The 25,416-nt window shown below is 40.6% G+C and overlaps 10 protein-coding genes across 10 annotated transcripts; 6 read left to right on the forward strand and 4 right to left on the reverse strand. All coding sequences in view use genetic code 12, as the record gives it.

The window, feature by feature from the left end:
- Positions 1 to 760: 760 nt before the first annotated feature.
- RPL8B (60S ribosomal protein eL8) lies at positions 761 to 1,546 on the forward strand (the record flags this gene model as incomplete). Its single annotated transcript, XM_064918681.1, has 1 exon — positions 761 to 1,546. The coding sequence occupies one exon, from the start codon at positions 761 to 763 to the stop codon at positions 1,544 to 1,546; it is 786 nt and encodes a 261-aa protein (XP_064777322.1).
- Positions 1,547 to 2,532: 986 nt separating this feature from the next.
- On the forward strand, positions 2,533 to 3,110 carry RJT20DRAFT_4848 (ubiquinol--cytochrome-c reductase subunit 6; the record flags this gene model as incomplete). The annotated part of the gene is made up of 2 exons (XM_064920336.1): positions 2,533 to 2,589; positions 2,766 to 3,110. The coding sequence occupies 2 exons, from the start codon at positions 2,533 to 2,535 to the stop codon at positions 3,108 to 3,110; spliced, it is 402 nt and encodes a 133-aa protein (XP_064777323.1).
- Positions 3,111 to 4,427: 1,317 nt separating this feature from the next.
- SBP1 (Sbp1p) lies at positions 4,428 to 6,441 on the forward strand. The gene is made up of 2 exons (XM_064916258.1): positions 4,428 to 4,906; positions 5,254 to 6,441. The coding sequence occupies exons 1-2, from the start codon at positions 4,764 to 4,766 to the stop codon at positions 6,077 to 6,079; spliced, it is 969 nt and encodes a 322-aa protein (XP_064777324.1). The 5' UTR covers positions 4,428 to 4,763; the 3' UTR covers positions 6,080 to 6,441.
- A 17-nt stretch (positions 6,442 to 6,458) lies between these two features.
- On the forward strand, positions 6,459 to 7,939 carry RJT20DRAFT_14789 (60S large subunit ribosomal protein L2A). The gene is made up of 2 exons (XM_064918947.1): positions 6,459 to 6,706; positions 7,079 to 7,939. The coding sequence occupies exons 1-2, from the start codon at positions 6,703 to 6,705 to the stop codon at positions 7,837 to 7,839; spliced, it is 765 nt and encodes a 254-aa protein (XP_064777325.1). The 5' UTR covers positions 6,459 to 6,702; the 3' UTR covers positions 7,840 to 7,939.
- A 1,759-nt stretch (positions 7,940 to 9,698) lies between these two features.
- Positions 9,699 to 14,966, forward strand: RJT20DRAFT_14866 (uncharacterized protein). The gene has a single exon (XM_064918986.1). The coding sequence runs from the start codon at positions 9,844 to 9,846 to the stop codon at positions 14,743 to 14,745; it is 4,902 nt and encodes a 1,633-aa protein (XP_064777326.1). The 5' UTR covers positions 9,699 to 9,843; the 3' UTR covers positions 14,746 to 14,966.
- A 302-nt stretch (positions 14,967 to 15,268) lies between these two features.
- On the forward strand, positions 15,269 to 16,906 carry RJT20DRAFT_90862 (uncharacterized protein; the record flags this gene model as incomplete). Its single annotated transcript, XM_064921347.1, has 1 exon — positions 15,269 to 16,906. The coding sequence occupies one exon, from the start codon at positions 15,269 to 15,271 to the stop codon at positions 16,904 to 16,906; it is 1,638 nt and encodes a 545-aa protein (XP_064777327.1).
- Positions 16,907 to 16,941: 35 nt separating this feature from the next.
- RJT20DRAFT_14953 (uncharacterized protein) lies at positions 16,942 to 18,185 on the reverse strand. The gene is made up of 2 exons (XM_064919007.1): positions 17,849 to 18,185; positions 16,942 to 17,801 (listed from the first exon to the last, which is right to left on the reverse strand). The coding sequence occupies exons 1-2, from the start codon at positions 18,005 to 18,007 to the stop codon at positions 16,977 to 16,979; spliced, it is 984 nt and encodes a 327-aa protein (XP_064777328.1). The 5' UTR covers positions 18,008 to 18,185; the 3' UTR covers positions 16,942 to 16,976.
- Positions 18,186 to 18,187: 2 nt separating this feature from the next.
- NDE1 (NADH-ubiquinone reductase (H(+)-translocating)) lies at positions 18,188 to 20,345 on the reverse strand. The gene has a single exon (XM_064916259.1). The coding sequence runs from the start codon at positions 20,048 to 20,050 to the stop codon at positions 18,365 to 18,367; it is 1,686 nt and encodes a 561-aa protein (XP_064777329.1). The 5' UTR covers positions 20,051 to 20,345; the 3' UTR covers positions 18,188 to 18,364.
- A 1,477-nt stretch (positions 20,346 to 21,822) lies between these two features.
- On the reverse strand, positions 21,823 to 22,395 carry RJT20DRAFT_132421 (ESCRT-I subunit protein; the record flags this gene model as incomplete). Its single annotated transcript, XM_064918140.1, has 1 exon — positions 21,823 to 22,395. The coding sequence occupies one exon, from the start codon at positions 22,393 to 22,395 to the stop codon at positions 21,823 to 21,825; it is 573 nt and encodes a 190-aa protein (XP_064777330.1).
- Positions 22,396 to 22,911: 516 nt separating this feature from the next.
- On the reverse strand, positions 22,912 to 25,190 carry RJT20DRAFT_14873 (uncharacterized protein). The gene has a single exon (XM_064918989.1). The coding sequence runs from the start codon at positions 25,023 to 25,025 to the stop codon at positions 23,061 to 23,063; it is 1,965 nt and encodes a 654-aa protein (XP_064777331.1). The 5' UTR covers positions 25,026 to 25,190; the 3' UTR covers positions 22,912 to 23,060.
- Between the last annotated feature and the right edge of the window lie 226 nt (positions 25,191 to 25,416).

Raw genomic sequence — 25,416 nt, forward strand, 5'->3', positions numbered from 1 at the left:
AGTCATTACTAGAAGGATTCTAGGAGGAATCTTTTAAAAAGTCGACGAAGATCATTCTCAGTTAGTGTGACAATGAATGTAATATGACCATTTCGATGAGTTCTCCTGTTCCTTGGACCTGGCACCTTTGGAGTCCTGCTCTGTAATTTTGCGGCAATACATAAATGCCTGTACATAAAAATGTTTCTGCAACACAATTGAAGAACCTACAGCTTCACCCCAGTATGTAATTAACCTGCTCTTGCTGGTAACCGTTAGGAGCATGACCGTTCATGTACGTTTAGATAGATCTTTGATAATAATCGCAGTTTCATTTTCCAGAATCGCAGTGGAAGTCATACTGCCATGGATAACCCGTATTAGCATTGACGCTATACCTTTATTTTTATAGCTTAGATGACATCGAACATATGTGGTGAATGTACCTTAATCTGGATGTGAGATAACTAATTCTCTCCAAAATAGATAGCGCCAAAGACCTGGTTACTGCCTAACGTAAGAGTTGAAGACTGATATCACCAACGACAATTGTAGTATACCTCAAGAAAACAGTCACTTTGATCACATGACTTCACATTTCTACGACCTACCCATACTGCTCGTCCGAGACATATTTCATTTTGCGACATGTCTCCGAAAAATTTTCCCATTGCGAGACATTCTTGTTACTCAATTTTTCAGGAAGACGTCTTAATATATCAAAGGTAAGGCTAATACGAAGGTTTCGATTCTTTTAGCATTACCCTTAACAGTATACAAAATGGCTCCAAAAGGAAAGAAGGTCGCCCCAGCTCCATTAGCTACCAAGTCTGCTAAGACTGCTTCTACCAAGAACCCATTGGTTGATTCCACTCCAAAGAACTTTGGTATTGGTCAATCCATCCAACCAAAGAGAAACTTGTCTAGATTCGTCAGATGGCCAGAATACGTCAGATTGCAAAGACAAAAGAAGATCTTGTCTTTGAGATTGAAGGTTCCTCCAGCTATTTCCCAATTCCAACACACCTTGGACAAGAACACTGCTGCCCAAGCTTTCAAGTTGTTCAACAAGTACAGACCAGAGACCGCTTCTGAGAAGAAGGAAAGATTAACTAAGGAGGCCGCTGCTGTTGCTGAAGGTAAGTCCGCCAAGGATGCTTCTCCAAAGCCAGTTGTCGTCAAGTACGGTTTAAACCACGTTGTCTCTTTGATCGAGAACAAGAAGGCTCAATTAGTCTTGATTGCCAACGATGTTGACCCAATCGAGTTGGTCGTTTTCTTGCCAGCTTTATGTAGAAAGATGGGTGTCCCATACGCTATTGTGAAGGGTAAGGCCAGATTAGGTACTTTAGTCCACAAGAAGACCTCTGCTGTCGCTGCCTTGACCGAAGTCAACGCTGCTGACGAGGCTGAATTAGCCAAGTTGATCTCTACCGTCAACGCTAACTTCATCGAGAAGTACGAGGACAACAGAAGACACTGGGGTGGTGGTATTATGGGTTCTAAGGCCAACGACAAGATCGCCAAGAGAGAGAAGGCTGCTGCTAACGCTGCCACCTCTTCTTAAGTTTAGTGGTGTTTGTCATTTGATCTCATATATAATTAAACAACTCAACTTAATAAATTGTGCCATATAGTCATAAGTGAAGATTGTAGAGGAAGAAGAGGAGATTTGTTAATGAGGGGGGAAAAGAATGTTCAATGTAACGACACAGTAAATGCAGTAGACACAGTGTAGACACAGAAATAGTAGAAGTTACTTGCACAACTCCTCATATTGACCGAGACGAAACTATAGAGCCGAATATTGTTATATCATACGTATTCCGGTCCATTACTAAATATAAAAGGTTCCTTTCTATGGGGATTCTTTCTCAGTAATTGTTGCAATTTTCTTGCGACTGTCACATACAAAAGAGAACACATAATAAAGACTTAATAGGTGGTAAAGGAAACTACTGTTAGTGGAAATTAACTGGGTTTACACTGGGAATTTCGTTCACTACGTTTCAGCAGATTCCTCTTCCTAAAGTATAAACCCTCTACCTTCAACTTATATCACAAGTCCCCACCCTTAAACCTATTTTCTTATACCCTCACTATCCATCCATTACTCTCTATCATCTACCACCATCTTGCAGCCACTAAATAAATCACAGCAGCAGTAGACTACGACTACTCACACACCGAAAAACCAAAAAAAATGAGAATACTAAATATGACAATCTACAAGAACTGCACTCAGAACCACACTCAGAATCGCACTCACGTTCTCAACTCACGTGAACAATAACACACTCTCTCACATCACATGCCCCCTCGCCCTCAGCCAATTAGAGAATTGATTTTTCTCATTAAACCAAATACAATTCGATTTAGCTGAGCTAACAGTGTGTACAGTAGGCAGTCATAGTGAAAAAAATAGCAGGACAAATTCGAGAACGGTGAGAGAATCATTTACAACCAACGTTTACAAGTAATAGTTTTGAACTATCGTTCGTTTATTGTTGAATACCTGCAATCCGTATAAATAGTTGTCGAGACTGCTTCACAATGTCCTTCTTGAGAGATTTAATAGAATCCGTTGTTCCAGCCGCCTACGCTGAAGAGGTATGTAGATAGAACACGGGCCAAGCGCCCAGTGAGATACATTGCTAGAATGTGGTCGATTTCATTGGAATCGGGTCCAGCTGGACTGAATTGAAGCCAGATCCCTTTATATTCTAGTGGAGGTACCAACCGTCTATTCTAATCGATGATAATGAGTACTAACTTATCCGTTTTAGCCTGAAGAAGAAGAAGAAGAAGTCGAAGAATCCACCGAAGAATCTTCTGAAGAAGCCACTGAGGAATCGGAAGAGGACGACGATGAAGACGAGGATGAGGACGATGAGGACGAAGACGAGCTTGTTGACCCATTGGTGACTTTATCCGAAGAATGTGCCAGCACCGAAGCATGTAAACCATTCAACCACCACTTCCATGAATGTATCGAGAGAGTCACCAAGGAACTGGAAGAAGAGGGCTACGCTGAGAAGCACTACAAGGAAGATTGTGTTGAGGAGTTCTTCCACTTGCAGCACTGTATCAACGATTGTGTTGCTCCAAGATTATTCCACAAGTTGAAGTAAACGTAGTATGTGTTTCTAATAGTTGCTAATTCACTTTGTCTTCTTATCGCGATACACAATTACAAGATTCATCGTCGTCGGTATCAAGATGATTTGAGTGCGACACAGTCATATACTATCCATTGCAACAAATGGAATTTATTAAGCATTGAATCGTTACAGGATGGCGGTATTTTATCGTTATCTTATAAATAAAATTATTTTCATATTGGTCATAACTCATTATACTAGTTTTGATATTTATTCTTACTACCTTAGAAACTACCAAAAAAAAGAGAAAGAGAAAAATAAGGACCATTATCTAGTTCTGAACATATACAGAGGAAGGACTGAGATTGCAAAAGGAAGAAGAACCAATCTGGGAGTAAGAGAACAAAGCTTTGCGGCATCCGCGTCGTGATTCTGTTACCACTATATGGCAAGTATTTTTTTATCAAATATTGAAAGCTTGTCTGTTATTATGTTGATCTGTCTTAATTCTAGTTGTTTTTTAACCTCATTTGTATTCTGTCTCCTAGTTGGAATGTCTTCCTTCCATTTTAATACATACTTATTTTTTATTAATGCCTACGTAGCTTCATTTAGATACTCATCTTGTTTAAAATGACCATTCTGATCCCAAACAGAATACTTTGTGGGCTGGTGGTTTCTGGGCTCTTCCTAACAAAGTCCCGTTAGTTGCTATCTACTGCAGCCCTAACCAGCGCGGAAGAAAAGCCTAGAATGTTTAATTCCACCGTACAAGAATCCAATTTGCTTGAAATCGCCCGACCTTCAAACACAAAGCCTGCGATTTCCTTCAACCTTCCCTCCTCTAACTCTTCCTCATGACTACATCTTTCTTCTTGACTACATATCACAGCCCTGTGCCCCACGATGTAGCCATATTTTACCGAACCACAATTTGCAGTAAGATAAACACTGGTCCCGTGACGCGCATTTCCTCATACGGACAACCGTCGTGAGATGCAACACCGGTATTCGCCCCATTCTTTGCAACCCTCATGTCGAGTGAAAGTTGACCGTGTCCGTCGATAATTGTGCTTCAACTCGTGTAGAATCTACTATGTGTAACGCATCACGCCAATCGTAATAATTAGTGGCTTCTTATAATTTCTCTAATAATTTCTCTACCTAGTCTAATAGGACGTCTATCTCAAAAGGTGTTCTCTTTGTCTACCATACATATGGTGGTAGCGCCGGTTCCGACTCCCGCATTATACACTCCTGTACAACACGGAACTTTGTTGTCACACTTTTGATGTATTGCGTGTGGTGGTGGAGGACTATATATATATGGAGATATATCGTTCAGTTCGTGGGTGAGAAAATTTGGCCATCAGAATAGTCTAACCTCTTTAGAGCAATCGCTGAAAAACCGATCTTAATCTATATTTTAATAATCTAATCCTTTTGGTTATTTCAATATTCTGAACTGAGAAAGAATACACGAAGAAGAAAAAGGAAAGCAGACCATAAATCGTTAGCTGACTGAAATATTGAGCAATTGAGTGTGAACAGTCAATTGAATTAATCGAATAAATCTGAAATCAACAAAGAGAAAGTCTGATCAATCTGCTTACTATTTGTCGTTGAATTAATCCAAGTGAAAACTAAAAATTATATCGACACAAATAGAGTGAAATATCCATTATGTCCACTGAAGAACCCGTTGCCACTCCAGCTGAATCCAGCATTTCCAACAAGCCTGTCATCGAAGACAGAATCTACGTTGGAAACGTTGATTTTAAGGCCACAGAAGAGGAATTGAAGGAATTGTTTGAAGGCTTGAAAGTGTACGTATCAATTAATCTAATCTAAATCTACGAATCTGAAGGCGTTTGACCACCAACAGCCAATGCTGTCCAATTTCATCAATCGACTGAATTTTCCAATTTCATTTTTCCACACAGAATTTCGATACAACGTCTATCACCCATTGGTGTCGTCATTGTCATTATCCATCTAGTGAAAGTGGGATTCGACTTATTCATCCACTTTAACCTCCACTAATACCCCCTATAGTGTGGCAATCGGATCTAAGTTCCGACCGCACATCATTCCGGGCTGCACACTACTTCTGGATTCGGATTACCAATTTAGCAATCACCGAGCTTTTTGCAGTTACTAACATATTGTCTAGCACTGAAGTCGATATTCCCTTTAAGGAAAACACCCGTGGTGAAAAGACGTTCAAGAGACACTTGGGTTTCGCATTCGTCCAATTTGAAAATAAGGAAGAGGCAGACAAGGCAATTGCCGAATACAACGGTAAAAAATTCCAAAGAAGACATATCTTCATCAAGAAGGCAGTTCCTCCACCAACTGAAGAAGAGAAGAAGGTCAGAGTAGAGGCTTTTAAGGCTAAGAGAGAAGTCTACTTGGCTGAAAAGGAGAAGAAGAAGGCCGAAGCGGCTGCTGCCAAGAAGGAAAAGGAAGCCTCCAAAGCCAAGGATACTCCTAAGGGCGAGAATGGAGAGGACGGCAAAGAAAAAGCTCCAGATGGAAAGCCATCCCTGGACACTATCTTTGTCACCAATCTCAACTACGATGTCACTGTCAAGACTTTGAACACCTTATTCAAAGACTTGAAGCCAAAGTGGATTCACGTTCCTGCAAGAAAAGTGCCATTCCATATCTTGAAGAAGAACCAGGGCCGTAGAAAGAACAAGGGTATTGCTTTCGTCAAATTTGCCGATGAGGAAACTCAAAAGCAAGCTGTTGCTGAGTTCAATGGTAAGGAAATCAACGGTAGAGAAATTATTGTTGACATTGCTATTGATGCCAGAACTCCAAAGGAAGAAGAAGTAAAGGAGGCACAGGCTGCTGAGGAGAAGGTCGCCGCCGAAGTTGCTAAAGCTGTCGAAGCCGAAGCTGCTTCCAAGAAGGCCTCCAAGGAAGCCACCGAAGAGGCCACCGAGGAGGACTCCACCCCTAACGAAGCTGCCGAGGAAAACCAGGAGCAATAAATCTAATCACTCTCCTGTTGAAAATTGAGCTGATTGTGAAATTATCCCTGATTTTTATGATTATTTACTTCTAAAATTCTTGTTTTATCTTTTGGTTTTATGGAATCCACTAAAAGAAGCTGTAGGGTACTTTGAAGAAGCGATTTTGTTGCGAATTCCAATGCCTGCCGCTTTGCATTGAACTTCTATTGAATTCATGATTGTAAGTTTATACGACAGCAGGGAGTTCTTCATTGAATATCTTTGTGTCGCATAGACAACCTGAATACGGTTTTATTTTGAATTTATTAAAAGCCGGTTGCTACATACTATTATTATATATTATACGACACAATTAAAACTACTACTTTAATTATGCTTCACCAATCAGTTATGTACATGGTAAACTTTCAGTCACGTGCAACTATTTATGGTACTGTGACTGCTTTCTCGAAACCCTCATAGTGGCTCATACATATTTCAGTACAGGACAAAAGTGCTCAACTCACGTGACTAATCTCTTCCTCAGAAAAATTCTCAAAATTTTCACTCAGAGAGGGAATGGAGGGCTTGACAAAAGTGATTATAGAAGCAGTTACTTACACTGTGCCGTAATAGACTTTAACCAACTTTATTATAGCAAAATGGGTATGTACATGATGATAGATGAGTTCATGTACTTTTGATATTGCCAGAGATCCAACTTGTAGTGCGAGTTCATGTTTAAGAAGAGAGGTGCTGTCCGAACTGATGTAGGAAATCTATTGAAAAATTGACGAATTCAGGAAGCATAATCAGGAAATGTAACGTTAGGGTTGTGGAAAGAGAGATATTAAGACCAGCAGACTCCAATAGGGATATTTAGTAATTGAAATGGACTTGAAGCCGTAATCAATCGAGAATTCAAAATCAAAATCACCACTTTAGGAATTATGAAGCGTTTGACATTATATTGAAGGACTGAACTCATCAGAAGCTTACGATGAAATAGAAGGTTATACTAACAAGAATTTCTTATAGGTAGAGTTATTCGTAACCAAAGAAAAGGTGCTGGTTCAATCTTCACCTCGCACACCAGATTGAGAAAGGGTGCTGCCAAGTTGAGAACCTTGGATTACGCTGAGCGTCACGGTTACATTCGTGGTATTGTGAAGCAAATCATCCACGACCCAGGTAGAGGTGCTCCATTGGCCAAGGTTGCTTTCCGTGATCCATACAAGTACAAGTTGAGAGAAGAGACCTTCATCGCTAACGAAGGTGTCTACACTGGTCAATTCATCTACGCCGGTAAGAAGGCTTCTTTGAATGTCGGTAACATCTTGCCATTGGGTGCTTGTCCAGAAGGTACCATTGTTTCCAACGTCGAAGAGAAGGTTGGTGACAGAGGTGCTTTAGGTAGAACCTCTGGTAACTACGTTATCATCATTGGTCACAACCCAGATGAGGGTAAGACCAGAGTCAAGTTGCCATCTGGTGCCAAGAAGATCATCTCTTCTGACGCTAGAGGTGTCATCGGTGTTGTTGCCGGTGGTGGTAGAATTGACAAGCCATTGTTAAAGGCTGGTAGAGCATTCCACAAGTACAAGGTTAAGAGAAACTCCTGGCCAAAGACCAGAGGTGTTGCCATGAACCCAGTTGATCACCCTCATGGTGGTGGTAACCATCAACATATTGGTAAGGCTTCTACTATTTCTAGAGGTGCCGTCGCCGGTCAAAAGGCTGGTTTGATTGCCGCTAGAAGAACTGGTTTGTTAAGAGGTACTCAAAAGACCCAAGATTAAATTTGTTGATCTTCATCAAATTGAAACAGAAATATTAATGAAAGTATGAATGACAAATACTTTTGGAAAGAGATGTAAGGCAGTAGAAGACATGGGCCGGTTGATAATTCCCAAAAAACATCACGATATCACATTCACCGGTACTAATCTGTACTACTTGGTTTCTTTAAAACATTCTTAAATCTTTATTTTATTAGGTTTAGCGTTTATAAATCTTTTGTGCATTACTTAATACATATTGTAACTTTACCGTATTGTAGATGGTATATGGAACTGGAAATAAGGTTGGGGCACCGTATGAATTATGCTCACCAAAATTAAAGGTGTAGTAAATGACATCATAGAGAAGGCGAACCAGAACATTTTTAAAAAAAAAGAGCAAGTAACAATAGGGAGGGGACGTAGGGTGCATGGGTGGGATGAGAAGATATGCGATACCAATCCCCATGATTCGTGGAGTGTTCTATATCAGGATGAGTAATAGTTCCAGAGAAAGTGCTATTTTTTCTTATGGATTTAAGGTTACGCAGATGGTACAATGCCAATGTCCGATCTAGTTGATATGTATGATTATGACTCAACCATAGTACCTAATCGATCCCTAACGAACAAGGTGTAATCTATGCTTGAAGGTGAAATCGTGGTTTGCATCTTCTCGGTAACTTTTCACTACTGTGGATTTTCTCGTAAGTCTGTCCCAGAAAGGAACGTGTGGCAGCAGTAGTGAGACAAAGAGAATATTAGCTCCGAATTCCAGCTCTAACAACTTTCTTACACCAGTGGATTGTCTTGGTGTTGCAGAGTGTTTAAGAATAGAAAAGAGTCAACAATAACGTGGTTTAACTGTAGGACGACACGCCCTGGAGCTATGTTATTGGTCCTCTCTGTCTTGCTGGTGAGCAGATCGTCTGCACATCTTGTAGCTGCTCAGTAATCTCAGTCTCAATGCCGCAAGGCACTGATAAAAAAATAAATCTTATGGTAAATGGCACCCATGCCTGAAATAACGATGTACATATCATGAAAAAGCACCGAAAAACCTTAAAACACTTGTAGTTATGGTGGGAGATGGAGTCTCTAGCACCAGAGGTCTCATTGGAGTAGTTCTTCGAGATCTTTGTATTTTTTTGAATAGAAAACTCCAATTCATGGGGGATGTAGGTTCACCTCTTTATCCTTACATTTTATGCCCTAATCTCAAATGTGCCTCACTAATTCCTAAATTTTGGTGCCGTTTGCCTAATTGGGAGCAATAGGCACGGACAAATTACAAATTAATATTTCTCTCAATGCTGAGAGGAGCGCAAAAACGGGTTCTACAATGGAGACTGGCCCCCACTTTGGTGAAATACTGTAATACGATGAGTATGAATAATGCAATTGGTGAAAACAAAACAAAAGAATAATACCAATAATAATAATAATAATAAGAGGAGTCTGTTCAGATAGATCAACCCATACAGTGTACAGTGTACAGCGTACAGCGTCAAACCCATACAGAGTCACATCCCAAACCTTACAGCGTCAAATGCACCTTGCTCTATGACTCACAAACCAAACTTTACCCCTTACCATATTACACTGCAAACCTAAAACATAAACTCTAAAAATGGAAAAATGAAAAAAATGAATAACTTCAAATGAAAAACCTCCATCTATTGTATGGCTCAACTTTAGTCCCTCCTCTCCTCCTCCTCATCCTACGTCCTCATCCTCTCTCTCTCTCTCTCTGTACCGTACCGTACCGTCCCTAATCGATTATCTCCAGCCTGCTATCGCCTAAAATTTTCATGCGTTTTTTCTCAGTAATGCGAAAACTTGTCACTGTACAGGACGGGCAGGACGTCTTATCCAGAGCCGGCCCTGACTATATAACCGTAGCCAGTGCAGGGTAGAAATTAAAACGAATTGAATTTTGCTCTTCCCGCCACGCTACATCGAAAGTTTGTACTAGCAGTTTTTGCCAAAGTCCCAAACCCGCCAATTGTACCGTGCTCCTCGGCCATGTCGTTCTTCGGAAACCAGACCTGCCCGCTATGGGACTACGACGATTTCACCCGGTGCGGTCGCGATAAGCTAGAGCTCATCCCGCCCGTCGTCATTGGAGCGTCGTCTTTGTCCATACTATTGATAAAAAGCTCTATATCCATCGCCAAGCGCAACAAGCGCATCAAGTTAGCTGAGGGTGAATCTCAGCCGCTTCTCGCTACTCAGGACGCCTACGGTGCCATTTCTACCGAACCACAGTCCCAACCTTCGTTGAAAAGTCGTCACTTTGACATCGTGAGGTTGCCTGACACCAACGTGGATGGCTCTCCCCACGGAGTCATCGAAGAAGTGTATAAAGACACATTCGAACGTCTCAGGGTGTGTATCGAGTACCTCTTGGTCATTGTTCAATTAGGATTAGCCATCAGCTTGTCTTTTGCGAACGCGTTCCATAAAGAATTCCAATACGCCCCTTATATTCCTATTGTCAAAGCAGCCTTCTGGTTCTATGCTTTCATAATCTGCTCTATCAGAGTAGCTAACTTAAAGAAGGTCAACATCCGTTTGCCTAACTTGTGGGTCCATTCCACTGCCATTTATTTCTTCAACTTCTTCCCTACTTTGCTCACTTTCAGATCCGCTCTAGTAAGCCGTCATCTTAGTGACCGTGCCCGTCAATACTACATCGCAGAGTTTGTGCTTTCTGCCATTCTCTTGTTATTAAACTTTACTGCCAAGATTGGTGACAAACCATCTACTTTATACTTAACTGGAAAGATCACTCCATCGCCAGAAAATGTCTCCAGTATCTTATCTTTTTCCACATACTCGTGGTTAGACAAGATGGTGTGGCAGGCCTACAAAAATCCTTTAAAGAAGGATGATATCTGGGGATTGAGAGATGATGACTACGCTCTCCGTATCCTCAAGACCTTTGAAGCATCCAAGAGTACTGCTGCTTTCACTGCTAAATTATTCACCCATTTCAAGCTTTTATTCGCTGTGCAAGCCTTTTGGGCTGCCTTAGATTCCATATTAGTTTTCGCTCCTTCTTTGCTTTTAAAGCGTGTGTTGGAGCACGTAGAAGATCCTTCTAGCTCTCCAGCTAGTTTAGCTTGGACATTCTTGATCTTGATGCCAACCTTCAAGATGATTGAATCAATGGCTTCTGGTTGTTCTCTTTTCGTCGGAAGAAGAGTTTGTCTTAGAATGAAGGCAATTATCATCGGTGAAGTGTACGCCAAGGCCTTGAGAAGAAAGATTACTGTCTCTGAAGTTAATGAGGACTCAGCTAGTGATTCTGAAGTCAAAAACGACGACGATTCTAAGAAGGAAAAAGAGACTGGAGGTAAAAAGACTGCTGAATTAGGTGCTATCATCAACTTGATGGCTATTGATGCATTCAAAGTGTCTGAAATTTGTGGTTACTTGCACTTCTTTGTATCTGCCATTTTGATGATTGCCATCTGTATCACTTTATTGTACAATTTATTAGGATGGAGTGCTTTAGTCGGTTCCATTGCTGTAGTTGCCTTGTTACCTGTTAACTACAGAATTGCTCAATGGGTCTCTTCTTTACAGAAGGACATGTTGGCTATTACTGATAAGAGAATTCAGAAGTTGAATGAAACTTTCCAAAGTATTAGAATTATCAAGTTTTTCGCTTGGGAAGACAAGTTCTTTGAGAGTGTCATGGCCATCAGACACGAAGAATTGAATTACTTGAAGTGGAGATCTTTAGTTTGGTGTCTTGGTTCTTTTGTTTGGTTCATGACTCCAACATTGATCACTTTGATTTCCTTCTATTGTTACACCATTATTGATGGAAACACGTTAACCGCACCAATTGCCTTTACCTCCTTGTCGTTGTTCACCTTGTTAAGATCGCCTTTGGATCAGTTGTCCGACATGACCTCGTTCGTCGTTCAATCTAAGGTCTCTCTTGATAGAGTCAGTGACTTTTTGGATGAAGTTGAAACATCCAAGTATGATCAATTGGGTAAGGAGCCAGGTCCAAACTCTCCATACATTGGTTTTGAGAACGCCACATTATCGTGGAACTCCCAATCCGAAAACGATTTCAAGTTAAGAGACCTTGACATTAGTTTCAAGGCTGGTAAGTTGAACGTCATTATTGGCCCAACTGGTGCTGGTAAGACATCTTTGTTGTTGGGATTGTTAGGTGAAATGGAACTCTTACATGGTGATGTATACTTACCAGGTGTTATCCCAAGAGACGAGTTAGTAATTGATCCTCAAACTGGTTTGACTGAATCCGTTGCCTACTGTTCCCAGTCCGCTTGGTTATTGAATGAGACTATTAGAAACAATATCACATTTGGTGCACCATTCAACCAAGACCGTTACTCCAAGGTAGTTGATGCCTGTGGCTTGACCCGTGATTTTGAAATTTTAAGTGCTGGTGATGCAACCGAAGTTGGTGAGAAGGGTATTACCTTATCTGGTGGACAAAAGCAAAGAGTCTCCTTGGCTAGAGCTTTGTATTCCAACTCGAAACACCTTCTTTTGGATGACTGTTTGTCTGCTGTTGACTCCCACACTGCGTTGTGGATCTACGAGAATTGTATCACTGGTCCTTTAATGGAATCGAGAACCTGTATTTTAGTTTCCCATAATGTTGCTTTAACTGTTCAGAATGCCGCTTGGATCGTTGTTATGGATAATGGTAGAGTAAAGTCTCAAGGAACACCAGAAGATTTGTTAAACACTGGTGATCTTGGAGACGATGATTTGATTAAATCTTCTGTTATGAGCTCCAGAGACCAATCTAGTACCAATTTGGCTGCTTTAGGTGACAAGAACGCTGATTTGAAAGCCAAGGCTGCTGTAATTGAATCCAAATTGAAGGCCTTGAATGAGAACAATAACGCTGATGATTCTAAGAAAACCGACGGAAAATTGGTTGAAGAAGAAACTAAGGCGGACGGTGTTGTTAACCCAGAAGTTTACAAAACTTACGCTAAAATCCTCGGTGGATGGCCTACATGGACCCTTATCTTACTTACATTTATCGGATCCCAGAGTATCTTTATGTTTCAATCGTGGTGGTTGAGAAACTGGTCAATAAATAGTGAAATTGCTGGCTCTTTGATGAAATCTTTGGGAGTGGCTTATGTTGGTAATGTCTATGACTCTACACAATTTAAGCTGTCTCCTATTATTAGAACTTTCACTGGTGCTACGCATTTGATCTCTGCCTCCATTGATACTGCTAACAAGTACAAAGAAGAACATGGCACACTCTACTATATTATTATCTATGCTATCATTGGTGTTGCTTATGGTTTCTCTGCCTCCATGAGAGTGGTTGTTTCCTTCCTTGCTGGTATCAGAGCTTCTAACAGAATCTTCAAGAAAGTGTTAACAACGATTTTGAGAGCCAAATTGAGATTCTTTGACAAGACCCCTCAAGGACGTATCATGAACAGATTCTCTAAAGATATTGAGTCTGTTGATCAAGAGTTGACCCCAATGGCCGAAGGTGTCTTTATTTGTTTTGTTCAATGTGTTTCATCTTTAATCTTGATTACGTTCATCACTCCAGGTTTCTTAATTTTCGCTTTTATCATTTCCTTCTTGTATTACTTGGTTGGTGTATTTTACCTCACATTATCAAGGGAATTACAAAGATTTGAGTCGATCACAAAATCTCCTATTCATCAACATTTCTCTGAATCCTTGAACGGTGTCGCTACAATTAGAGCTTATGGTATTGAGTCGACCTTCATGAAGCAAAACTTAAACGCCATTGACAACAACAATAGACCATTCTTCTACTTGTGGGTTGCCAACAGATGGCTCTCTTTGCGTGTTGATGCTGTCGGATCTTTGGTTATGTTATTCACTGGTATCTTTGTCTTGTTATCTGTTGGCAAAATCGATGCTGGATTAGCTGGTTTGTCTTTAACCTATGCCATTGCTTTCTCCGAAAGTGCTTTATGGATTGTCCGTCTTTACGCTAACGTCGAAATGAATATGAACTCTGTGGAGAGATTGAAAGAATATTTCGAAGTAGAGCAGGAACCACCATATGAGATCCCTGAGACAGAACCTCCAGCTTCTTGGCCTGCTGAGGGAAGAATCTCAGTGAAGGATGTCTCTTTGAGATACTCCCCTGAGTTACCAAGAGTGATCAAGAATGTCACATTCGAGGTTGAGCCAAATCATAAAGTTGGTATCGTTGGACGTACCGGTGCCGGTAAGTCCACAATCATTACTGCGTTCTTCAGATTCTTAGATGCTGAGACCGGTAGTATTCACATCGATGGTATCGACATTAATAGCATCGGTTTGCGTAACTTACGTCAAGCCATTACAATAATTCCACAAGACCCAACCCTTTTTTCGGGTACCATTAGATCTAACTTGGATCCATTCGAACAATATACCGATGAGCAAATTTTCGAGGCTTTAAGAAGAGTCAATTTAATTGGCCGTGATGAAACTCCTAACACCAACAGTGGAGAGAATCAGAACAAATTCTTCAACCTTGATGCTCCTATTGCAGAAGGTGGTGGTAACTTGTCACAAGGTGAGAGACAATTGGTTTGTTTAGGTAGATCTTTGCTTAAGAACCCTAAGGTTATCCTTCTTGATGAGGCCACCAGTTCGATTGACTACAAGTCAGATGCCATGATTCAACAAACCATCAGAGATGAGTTTTCCAATTCTACTATTTTGACAATTGCTCATAGATTAAGAACAATTATCGATTACGATAAGATTTTGGTCATGGATGCCGGAAGAGTCGTTGAATACGACAATCCCTACGTGTTGATCGCTGACAAGACCTCTTTATTCTACAGCATGTGTGAGAATAGTGGTGAGTTAGATTCCTTGATAAAGTTGGCAAAGGAAGCTTTTATAAAAAAGAAGAACCTGCAAACTAAAAAGTAACTACTCATATAAATCTAATACCCTCACTGTTGTTAGCATTAATAATAGTGCCACTTACCTCATAGACTTCATTTTTTCATTGGTGTCAAATTTAATTATTTATTTCTGTTGGTCATCTAATTTTTTTTATTCATTGTATAGTCTTTTATAGTCGTTATATCTATAATACACTATACATATGAACAAATCCTGGTTGTTGTGGTCCCCATTAATAAGCACCTGTAGTCAAGTGCAGTAAATGGCTGCAAACCCCCTTACTAATTATGTAACACCGTCAGCAACCAGTGTTCTCACGTGATTTTATCTTATCTCTAAAGCATTAGTAAAGTGGAACTCGCTATCAACACAGAAAAATCAGCCACCACAGAGTGTGTATGTATTGTGCCAGGGTTGATCTGATGCCGTAGACATGGGGATCGGAGAATCTCACATTATATAAATAATGGATATGTCGCTGTGGTTTTCGTTTTTTCGGACATCCAACACGGAAAGTTCCACTTCTGATACGAATGGTGCCATAGAAATGTCAGACATAGATAATAAATATAAGAAGGTGTCAGACGTGTCTGTCAAAGATCTCGATTCAGGCTCTCCGCTATTGCTGCCGAGCGACGAGTCTTACTCGGGGCCATCGACTCAAATAAATGGACAAGTTTCTTACTTGCAAGATCTCGAGGATTTACCTCAGGGCCGTCATTTAGGGCTATTTTCAACTATCGTACTATTTGTGTCGAGGATATTGGGTAGTGGTATATTCAGTATAGCGAGTGGAATGTATGAAGATTGTGGCCGTTCTGTGTTTCTATTCTTCCTTTCGTGGGTATTAGCAGCAATATTGTCATTCAGTGGGCTTTATGTCTACTTAGAATTGGGCTCTATAGTGCCGAGAAGTGGTGGAGCCAAGGTGTTCTTGGAATTCATATATGAATCTCCCAAGCTTTTAGCTACGGTTGCATTTCTGGTGTACTCAGTCATGTTTGGGTTCACCTTATCAAACATCTTAGTGTTTGGAGAATATGTTTTACATGCGATTGGAGTAGAAGTGACCGACTTCAGAACTAGATTGGTGGGATTGTTATTTCTTTATTTTGCTGCTGGTGTCCATGGAGTGAGCGTCCACCATGGAGTGAGGATTCAGAATATACTTGGTGCTTTGAAGTTGGGCTTGATCGTGGTAATGTTTGCAACGGGAGTTTATGTCACTTTCTTTCCCGAGTCTATTACTGGCATTGAGTCAAATCTCCACTGGGAAGATGTATTCACAGTGAAAACAAAGGCTTCCTCGTCCACTTTCGCAAGTTCCGTTATCAAGGCTTCATTTGCATTCAGTGGTTGGAACTCGGTGCACACAGTAACTAGTGAAATAAAGGATCCCGTAAGGACATTGAAGATTGCTGGTCCAACTTCTTTGGGAATCATGGCAGTGACTTACTTATTAACTAACCTTGCATACTTGGTAGTGATTCCTGGAGAAGAACTCGCCAATAGCGGTACTCTTGTGGGTTCCTTATTATTTGAAAAAGTATTCGGTTACAGAGTAGGCAAGCAATTCTTGACGTTTTCCGTAGCGCTTTGTGCTGGAGGAAACGTCTTTGTCGTCATTTATACGATTTCCAGAGTAAGTCAGGAAGTATTCCGTGAAGGCTATTTGCCATTCTCTCGATTCATGTCCTCAAACTGGCCATTTGGAGCTCCAATGCGTACGCTTCTTTTGAGTATCACTTTGTCTACATCAATTATAGTATTTGCCCCACATGGTGACATTTACAATTATATCATAGCATTGGAAGGTTACCCGAATCAATTGGCAATTGGGCTCACTGCATTGGGCATTTTTATCATTAGGAAACGTTATCCTGAAGTGAAGGCACCAATAAGATCCAGTCTTGTAGGAACAGTATTGGTGATAATTATCTGCTCATACTTATTGATATCGCCATTTACATCTTTGACAAGCCCCAATCCGAAAGGGCTTGAGCATTGGCCATCATATGCCGTGGTGGCTGTTTTTTGTATTTTACTTTGCATTGCATTTTGGTATTTCAAATTTAGATTCTTTCCATCTGTCTTCAAGTATGAACTTGTCCCAGAGGAATACGAATTGGATGATGGATTAGTGGTAAAGCGTTGGGTGAAGGTATATAATGATGGTTCGATTTAGTTAATATTTCTGGCCATTACATAGATTTGGCATTTCGCATCGGTAGCATAGTTTGATAGACTTAATACAATTAATCTTCTTCAAGTATTTGATCGATTTTTTTCACTAATTTGACAAAATCGTCACTTTTGAGCAAATCAATAATATGCTTCCCAATCTGTTTGCTTGATTTCTTGCATAGCATTTTGTATGTTTCGTGATTTTGTTCAGACGTGATTTTTGGCTTCTTGTGCTCCACCTTTGAGACGAAAGATGAGGCTCTCCGTTTTTGTGGTTGGTTGACAAATTGCAGTAAGACCTCATTGACAGCCGGCTCGTCATTTCTAGTACTTGATATCTGAGATGAGAGTACTTCCTCGGAGACCTTTGGATAAGCATAAGGCTGTGATGGATAAACGGCTGATTGTGGTGTAGCAGGGACTTGCAAAGAATAGCGACGGGGTTGACTAAAGTTGAAATGTGTGGTGTTTCTTATTACTTGCTTTGAGTCTAATGGACCATTTTGAGAGTAAGACTGGTATTGAGTTTGGCTAGTATAATGCAATACTTCTTGATAAGTGGGTCTCTGGAATGAATCATTAGGAGGATTATGATATTGCCTACCGATTTCGTGTCCAGCGGAGAATTGTGAATCGGGAGCAAAATAGAAGCTGGCTCTTGAATCACAGAAGAATTGTCCCTGGCTTGCAGTGTGATCATCTTTATTAGAAACAGAGGGGGACAAATTTAGTGAAATATGGTTGTAACAGCGTTCATATTCCTCACGGTCATTAAAGCTAATCTGAAATCGCGATAATATTACACCCATCAGAGTGCTTTGTTTGAAGCCAATTGAAGGGAACTTTGCCACAATAGAACTAACGGTATCATCCAGCGTATCAAAATTGATTGTTCTCTGTTAATGTTAGTATATTCTTCGATGTCGTTTTTAGAAGTACTTACTAATGTTGCCCCCTTCCATAGAATAGTTATATCAACGGAGTATTCATTCTGGGCTGATTGAACGAAGTGAATCGAAAGATGACTTCTTTGTGGGTAATGCAACCATTCTGGCTCATTGAACTCTGAAAACTTCCTTATTTTGAATCCAAGCACCTCCATTTCAGTTTTGTTGTACAATAAACACAAGTAACTGAATATAAAAAGTTTTGCAGCCTTTCTTTTGTATGGTAAACAAAAGACGTGTCGCAAAATTTCGTGATTTCTAAACGAGACAAAGAATGCGACAATGGGTGCAAAAAGTCTATAGAGACGATGAGCAGGAGTTAGCGCGTATCCAGGACTACGCTACAGTGAGGTATACTCCTACGGTTACAGTAATTGATAAAAATAAACCAAATACTTTATGTAAATAAATAGTAATAGAATGAGAACCTATACGTGGGATAGATATCTGGCTGAAGTGAAATTTAAAGGATAGTATGTGACTGAAGAAATGTAAGGCCATAGTTTGGCAGTCTACTCCTTGGAACAATCTCTACCGAACATAGAGACCTTGACCCAGTCCAAACAGACTAAGATTTGGTTCTTAACGGAAAGACACATGTAGATGTAAGCGGATCTCCAGAATAAGTAAGTGATAGTACCACCAGATGTGACGTTGGACCAATCACCCCAAACCAAGTCAGCAACAGCTCTCTCAGAACCGATGTAAGCCAAAGAACCTTGATGGTTGTATTGGAAAATTGGTAACTTCTCTTCCAACTTGGCCAATTTCTTAGTCAATCTGTCAGTGTTGTCAGTAGCCTTAGGGTTAGCCAAGGTGTATTTGAGGGACTCGATGTCGTGCAACTTGGAGAAGTGCTTGGCCAAGAAAATACCTTCTTGGAAAGCAACTTGAGCAGTAGGAGCGTATTTGGTGAAAGTACAGTCACCCAAGGCATAAATGTTGTTAGTACCGTCAAGTAACAATCTCTCGTCGACCAATAAACCTCTTCTGGCGTTCTTTTGCTCATCAATCTTAGAGATCAAAGTACGAGTAATGTCTCTTGGAGCGTTACCAGTAGCCCAAATCAATAAACCGTAAGGAATTTCGATAGTTTCAGTAGATCCATCCTTGTTCTTGTGAGAAGCGATGACGTTCTTGTCGTTAACTTGCTTAACCATGGTGTTTGTCTTCAAGATAATGTTAGTTTCAGCAAAGACTTCCTTGGTGTACTCGACCAACTTAGCGTTAAACATGTTCAAGACGTTTGGCAAAGCCTCAACTAAAGTAACCTTCAATTCTCCAGCAACTTCTGGCATCCACTTGGACAAATCTTGGTCAATGTAATCCTGTAACTCACCGGCAACTTCAACACCAGTTGGACCACCACCACAAACGACAATTGACAATAATCTCTTTCTCTCGGAATCACCCTTTGGCAAGATGTTGGCGGCCTCAATGACATCCATTAATCTCTTTCTGATGGTAACAGAGTCACTGACTTCCTTCAAGAAGGTAGAGTGCTCGGCGACACCAGGAATACCAAAAGTAGATGGTTGGGCACCGACACCAACAACCAAGTAGTCGTAGCTCAAAGAGGTGGAAATTTCCTCGACACCAGTGTAGTCAGCGACAGTAGACTTGGCGGAAGACGTATCCTTACCGGAGTGACCAGAGTGGACGGTGGTGGATTGCTTGATGGTAACAGTGTGGTTGACAGGGTCGATATCGGTGGCTTCGGCTTCCAAGTAAATGACTTCACCAGGGGATCTTCTGGTGATGGATCTGACAGGCTCGATGATGGATCTCAATTCGACGGTACCGGTGGGACAGGAAGGCAACAATGGGGTGAAAAGGAAGTAGTTTCTTGGGGAGACGACAACGACGTTGTACAAGGTAGTGTCCAAGTTCTTTAATAAGGAGATGGAACCCCAACCAGAACCTAAGATGACCAAGGTCTTCTTCTTTTGGCCGTCTTCGAAAGCTGGCACTTGCTTGACCTGGTTGGCTGGGTGGGATTCATCGTAAACCTTCCAGACGAGAACACCGGTAGCACCAACCACAGCTAAGGCCGACGTGATTTTGGTGTATTTCCATGCCTTTTTGAAGAATCCTTGCTTAGGAAGGGCGGTAACAATGGGTTTGATTGGTTTGATCTCATTGAGGATTCTGGCGGATGACGACAAGAACCTCTTGGTTCCGATTCTGCTGATCATCATGATTCGGCGGATTCTTTGAGATTAAACGAGCAAACAAAACTGGCGAGTTTTGGCAGCAGCACGGATAAAAGACTATACAAGGAAGTAAGACAACGATGTATCAGATGCGAATTCTGATTGTGTGGTAGTAACGACTGCTAATAATGTAACTAACTATAGTTATACGACGACTAATCTACGACTGTTGCCACTGTTCAATTGAAGTATCACCGTTCAATTGATCCAAAGCAATGGTTCACTGGCTCAGAAAACTTGCTGCCAATCGTGGGATAAATAAATAGATTAAAAAATTTCTCATTTAATGCCGCTGAGTGAATCCGGCAGACGTTAATTATTGAGGTTCTCATTGTGTCTTATTGTGTCTTATTGAGAGTTATTGTGTCTCACGCCTAATTTCGGAGTTTGATCCACCGAGAATTGTCACGTCTTTGGAAGGTGGTAGTACCGTTTTTTCGGAGCGAAGGTAGAGATAGAGGCAGGGAAGTGAGGGAAGTGAGGGAAGTGAGGGAAGTGAGGGAGGGACTAACTTAGTGCGAAGAGAAGGAGTAGCGAGAGAACAAATGCGATTGGGGAGCGAGACAGGATTTTTTTGCGACGGCGGTGAGAGCAAATGGGTTTGGTTGAAGGTAGAGTCGGCAGTTTCAGACCAAGGCAACGGGTTATTTTTTGGGGGCCACAAGAAAAAAATGGCAGGCGGGAGACAGACAAATGGAACGTCAGATTATGGATGCTGAAGCTTAGAGTAACGAGAAGTTTGTTAGAGGAATAAGATGAATCTGCTGATACAGAGAATCTAAATAATTCAGATGGAACTGGAAATAACGGATTGGAGGGGACGGGAGATAACGATTACAGAAAAAATCTCACCCTAGAAGAGGGGTGGTTCGTTTTAAGGTTACGCCGAGCAATGATGTACTATGGCGAGCGAACAAAAATGATTTTTTTTCAGCCCAAACAGGTACCGATAGATAATACCATGACTCGCAGCAACTATGAGCAATGTAGCTGGAGATGGAGAAGATGGAAGGGTGGGGTATATCGGTAAGACGTTTATATGGCGATAGCATTAATTTGCTGTTGACGTTTGACACCTCGCTTGAGTTTAACTTTCTTTTCCCTTGTTGAAGCAATGGGCGGCGGGCGTGCTAAGTTGCTTGTGGTGGTAACAAAATACAAATAGACCTCTGTGCTGCTCTTTTTTTTTGCCGTCTCTCCCGTCAATGGTGGTTGTCTCAATTGCGATTTCTTGTCCAGCCTTCATGCTACATCACAATAATTCTTCCTTCGCCCTAAGCGACCTGCGTGTGGCTCTCATGAGTCAACGAGTCAACGTGAGTGTTACAAAGCAGCTCAGCCGGAAGACGACTCGCGTGGGTCCCCTATTCCAACGGACTTACTGGACTAAGGGAATGGCTGCAATGGCTTGTAATTTATGGTGCCTTAAATGGTGTGTGTATTTAACTGAGACAATTCTAACTGAGTCAATTTATTAATAGTTTGTAGTGTGTAATTCTGTTCTGCTAAAAGATGCCAAAATTGTCACTTAGGACCGGCCCAAGGAAGCGATATGATTCGCTGATAGCGAACTTTTGTTAGTCGTAGATTCTTAATATTTATTAGTAGTAGTAGTAGTAGTATTCTTATTATAGCTTGTTGCAGGCCAATTGTGATGCTGGTACAGTCTATCCATAGCGTATATACCTTCTCAGCTCTGTACTGTTGATGCTGTGTTTCTTGAGTGATAGTTAAGTATTATAGGTCTATTTTCATCGTTACACACTTCCGCTGACCCTCTCTTCATTCCATCTGTTCAATTTCTCTTTACGCAAATGGTATTGCTGTCTGCTTTTCCTGAAGTTAGTGATCAACTCATTAAGTCGGGGCTCGAGCTCAGATTCGTCCGCCACTTTGCTGTGGAAGTCTTTAACCAATTGTATCGATTCTTGGTTATTCTTCTCTATCAAATGGCCAAACTTGTTCTTGATCAAGAAATCCCGATTGAAATTCGACGACAAGAGCTGGTATTGGTACATTTCCAAATTCCGGAACTCTTGGTATAGCGATGTGATTCGGTTCATCTGTTGGGTGATTTTCTCCACTATCTGGGCGTACTTCTTGATTAGATCATTCAAGATCTTGTCCTCCAAAACCGCTTCCGATTGTTTTAATTGCGCAAGTATCTTTGCCTGGTGGTCCTTGTATGTCTGTAGTTCCTTTACATACCCTCTAATGAGGTTCTCGTCGCCTAAGAACTCTTGCAAGTTCACATTGGGCAATGACTCCAAGTACTTGGGTAAGGGAAATGCCCTCAATTCATTGAACGTTAATGGCTCAATTTGGGTCATTATATTTTCGGATGTGGGTTACAGCCTTTTCTGGTTGCTCCAACTAGATACTACGGAGTTTGGAACACCCTGAAAACAATAAATCCCTCTACTTATATCCACTGATATCTCGGAAACAGAGCCATTACTACCATATTTAATTATCATTCCATTGCGATCAAATCAAAAATCGCGCTCGCTACTGTGCAATCCAAAGACTACGGGGCTTTTGTCACAGTTAAGTTAATATATAGTATAGAGGTTACTATTAATTGTCAAGTAAGGTAAGTGAGTAAATTTGAATTAACTACAGTTCTGGTGGGGAGGGACGGAATCTACGTTTGTAACGTAGGTTTGTAATGTAGGTTGTAACTTTGCAAAAATTTGGAGTATCATATAAAGGGTGCAATCTTTGCTCTGAAGCAATGTGGATTGTTTATAATATTGGTATACTATTGAATTATTATATTATTATATTATTATATTATTATATTATTATGTTGTTATATTATCTTATTTTATTTTATTATATATTATATACTATATATTATATTATATTCTAATGCTGTTGCTAATGCTAGTTGATAATGCTATTTGATAATGCTATTTGATAATGCTAATTGATAATGCTAATTGATAATGCTAATGGTAATTCGATTGAATAATGCTAATGAACAATAAAGACATTACTGCTTCAAGTTTTGTCTTTGCAATCTTTGCAAGTTCTTTTGATCTCTCTTGAGCTGATCTCTTTCGATTCTCTTGTTGGCCCAGTTTCTGATTCTCTCTCCGTACAAGTAACAGAAAATTGGGAAAGGAACTCCCAAAATTAACCCAATAAAACCACACATGGTATTTGCCCATCCGTAATTCAATTTGGCATACATCTTGTTAGCGAATAATGGGAAAGAGAAACCAAACAACGATCTAAATAAGGCAGCAGCGGCAACTGAGGATGCGGCGTATCTGGTATTCATATCAATTAAGTAACTTTGAATAGTCTGGAAAACACAGACCAAACCAAATGCAAAGATACCGGATCCAATACCTGGCATGATCCAATGTAACTTCTTTTGAGCAGACCATCCGAACCAGATCAAACCGACCGGAATGAAGATGGCAGCTCCAAATAAACATGGCAACCTGTACTCTGGCTTTGGAATACCACCATTCTTTTCTGTCAAGTTATTGTAAATTCTGCCAACGAGATACGTCCAAAACAAAACGCCTACTGCAAAACCAACTCCCATTGGAATGTACATCAACCCAGTCATGCCCTTGTCCATACCGTAAATTTGACCAAAAATGGTTGGGAATGTAACAATCATCAAGTACATGAAACCGTAAGTAAAGGCCATGAATGAACCCAAACCCACAATCATTGGGTGGATGAACAAAAGCTTGACGGGTCTGACCATGCACAAGTACATTCTTCCAAGAGTAGTTTCACCATCGGCAATCTCGTAGATAGTATGCAACTCGTTATTGCCTGTTTCTTGTCTTAACTTCTTAGCTTTTCTTTTCAATAAAGTTGGTGCATATGTCTCCTTGAAGAAGATTGTAGCACTTAAGGCAACAGCAAAGTTGAAGATACACAAGACGTAGAACACCCATCTCCATTGCTTGTTTTCAACGATAAAACCAGCGACGACTGGAGCAATAACTGGACCCAACAATGGAACTAATGAGTAGCCAGCAAGGGCCCAGTTTCTGGACTTGGCATCAAATAAATCAGAAATGACACCAGCACAGACGTTCATTGGAACACAGCCAAACAATCCTCCAATGAATCTGAAAATCATCATTTGAGCGGTGTTCTGAGAAAAGGCGCAACCAATGTTGAAGAAGAATGACATCCAGCAGGAAACATCCAAAACCAATTTTCTTCCAATAGTGTCGTGTTCACTCAAAGGAGCAATAATAAGCGGACCAAAAGCCCATGCTAAGATTTGGATAGACACCACCATGGCGGTAACAGTCTCTGATTTGATGTTGAAATCAACTGAGATTTCAGACATGGCAGGAGAAAGAATAGAAGAAGACATTGGAGCAACCAATGCATAGAGTGATACAAACATCAATAATCCTATCTTCGTGTTAATGGGCCAGTTCCTTGGGTCCTCTGGGTCATCCTTGCCATGGAAAGTGATTAATTCGGGGTCGATTTTGTTGAACTCTTCACCATTGTTTTCAATAGGAATAGAAGTTTCCGGCAAAGTGTCTTCAAATTCGTTGTATTTGTAACTGGCACTAGAATTTTGTTTCTCAAGATCGTATTCGTCGTCGTCTGAACTCATTTCCATATCATGAGTTCTTTGCACCAATTCATTTAAAATAGTGGTTCTGGTAGCTGTTCTTTGCAATGCAATTTCATCGCTGTCCAAATCTCCATAAATATCCTTGACTGTGTAATTTTGTATTTCGGCGCTAGAATCCAAAGAATGGATTGACTGGCCTGTTAAACTTCTTCTGATCAAGTCTAAGGACTTGTGCAAGGAAGCGGTTGAACCTCGCCTTTGAGATTCAACATGCTTCTCGTAGTGTGATATCGTGATTGCTACAGGTTCATTCGAGTCATTAGAGGAAGAAGAACTCAAGTCCATTTGACGTTCTTCCGCCATGCTCTTGACACTAGTGTTATCTTTACTCATTTTTTAGGGTGCTTTAAAAAACAATATCTATAGTTAAACTTTAGTATGTGCTATAGCGAAACGAGAAATCTGACGTTTTTAAAAAATTCTAAATAATTTATATATGGATCTACTTCCATTCGGAACACATTGTAATGCTGAATCTCAGGATAACCACCTCTATATATATAACCGCCATAGTATACTTCTCTAGATCTTGATGGTATAGATTTTGCGGTTAAAGGCGCTTCGCATAAGAATTTTTTATCCCGAGAAAATCTTTTTGCAACAATTCAGTACTCCGTGGAACATTCGCTCGGTTATTCGCGGGCTTTCCCTACACATTTATTCATGATTTGTAAGTGCGAAATCCACAGTAACATCAAGCAAAAGCACAGAAAACAACGGAAAA

Source organism: Scheffersomyces xylosifermentans (genome assembly GCF_036884685.1).
Source record: "Scheffersomyces xylosifermentans strain CBS 12540 chromosome Unknown RJT20scaffold_1, whole genome shotgun sequence".
NCBI lineage: Eukaryota > Fungi > Ascomycota > Pichiomycetes > Serinales > Debaryomycetaceae > Scheffersomyces > Scheffersomyces xylosifermentans.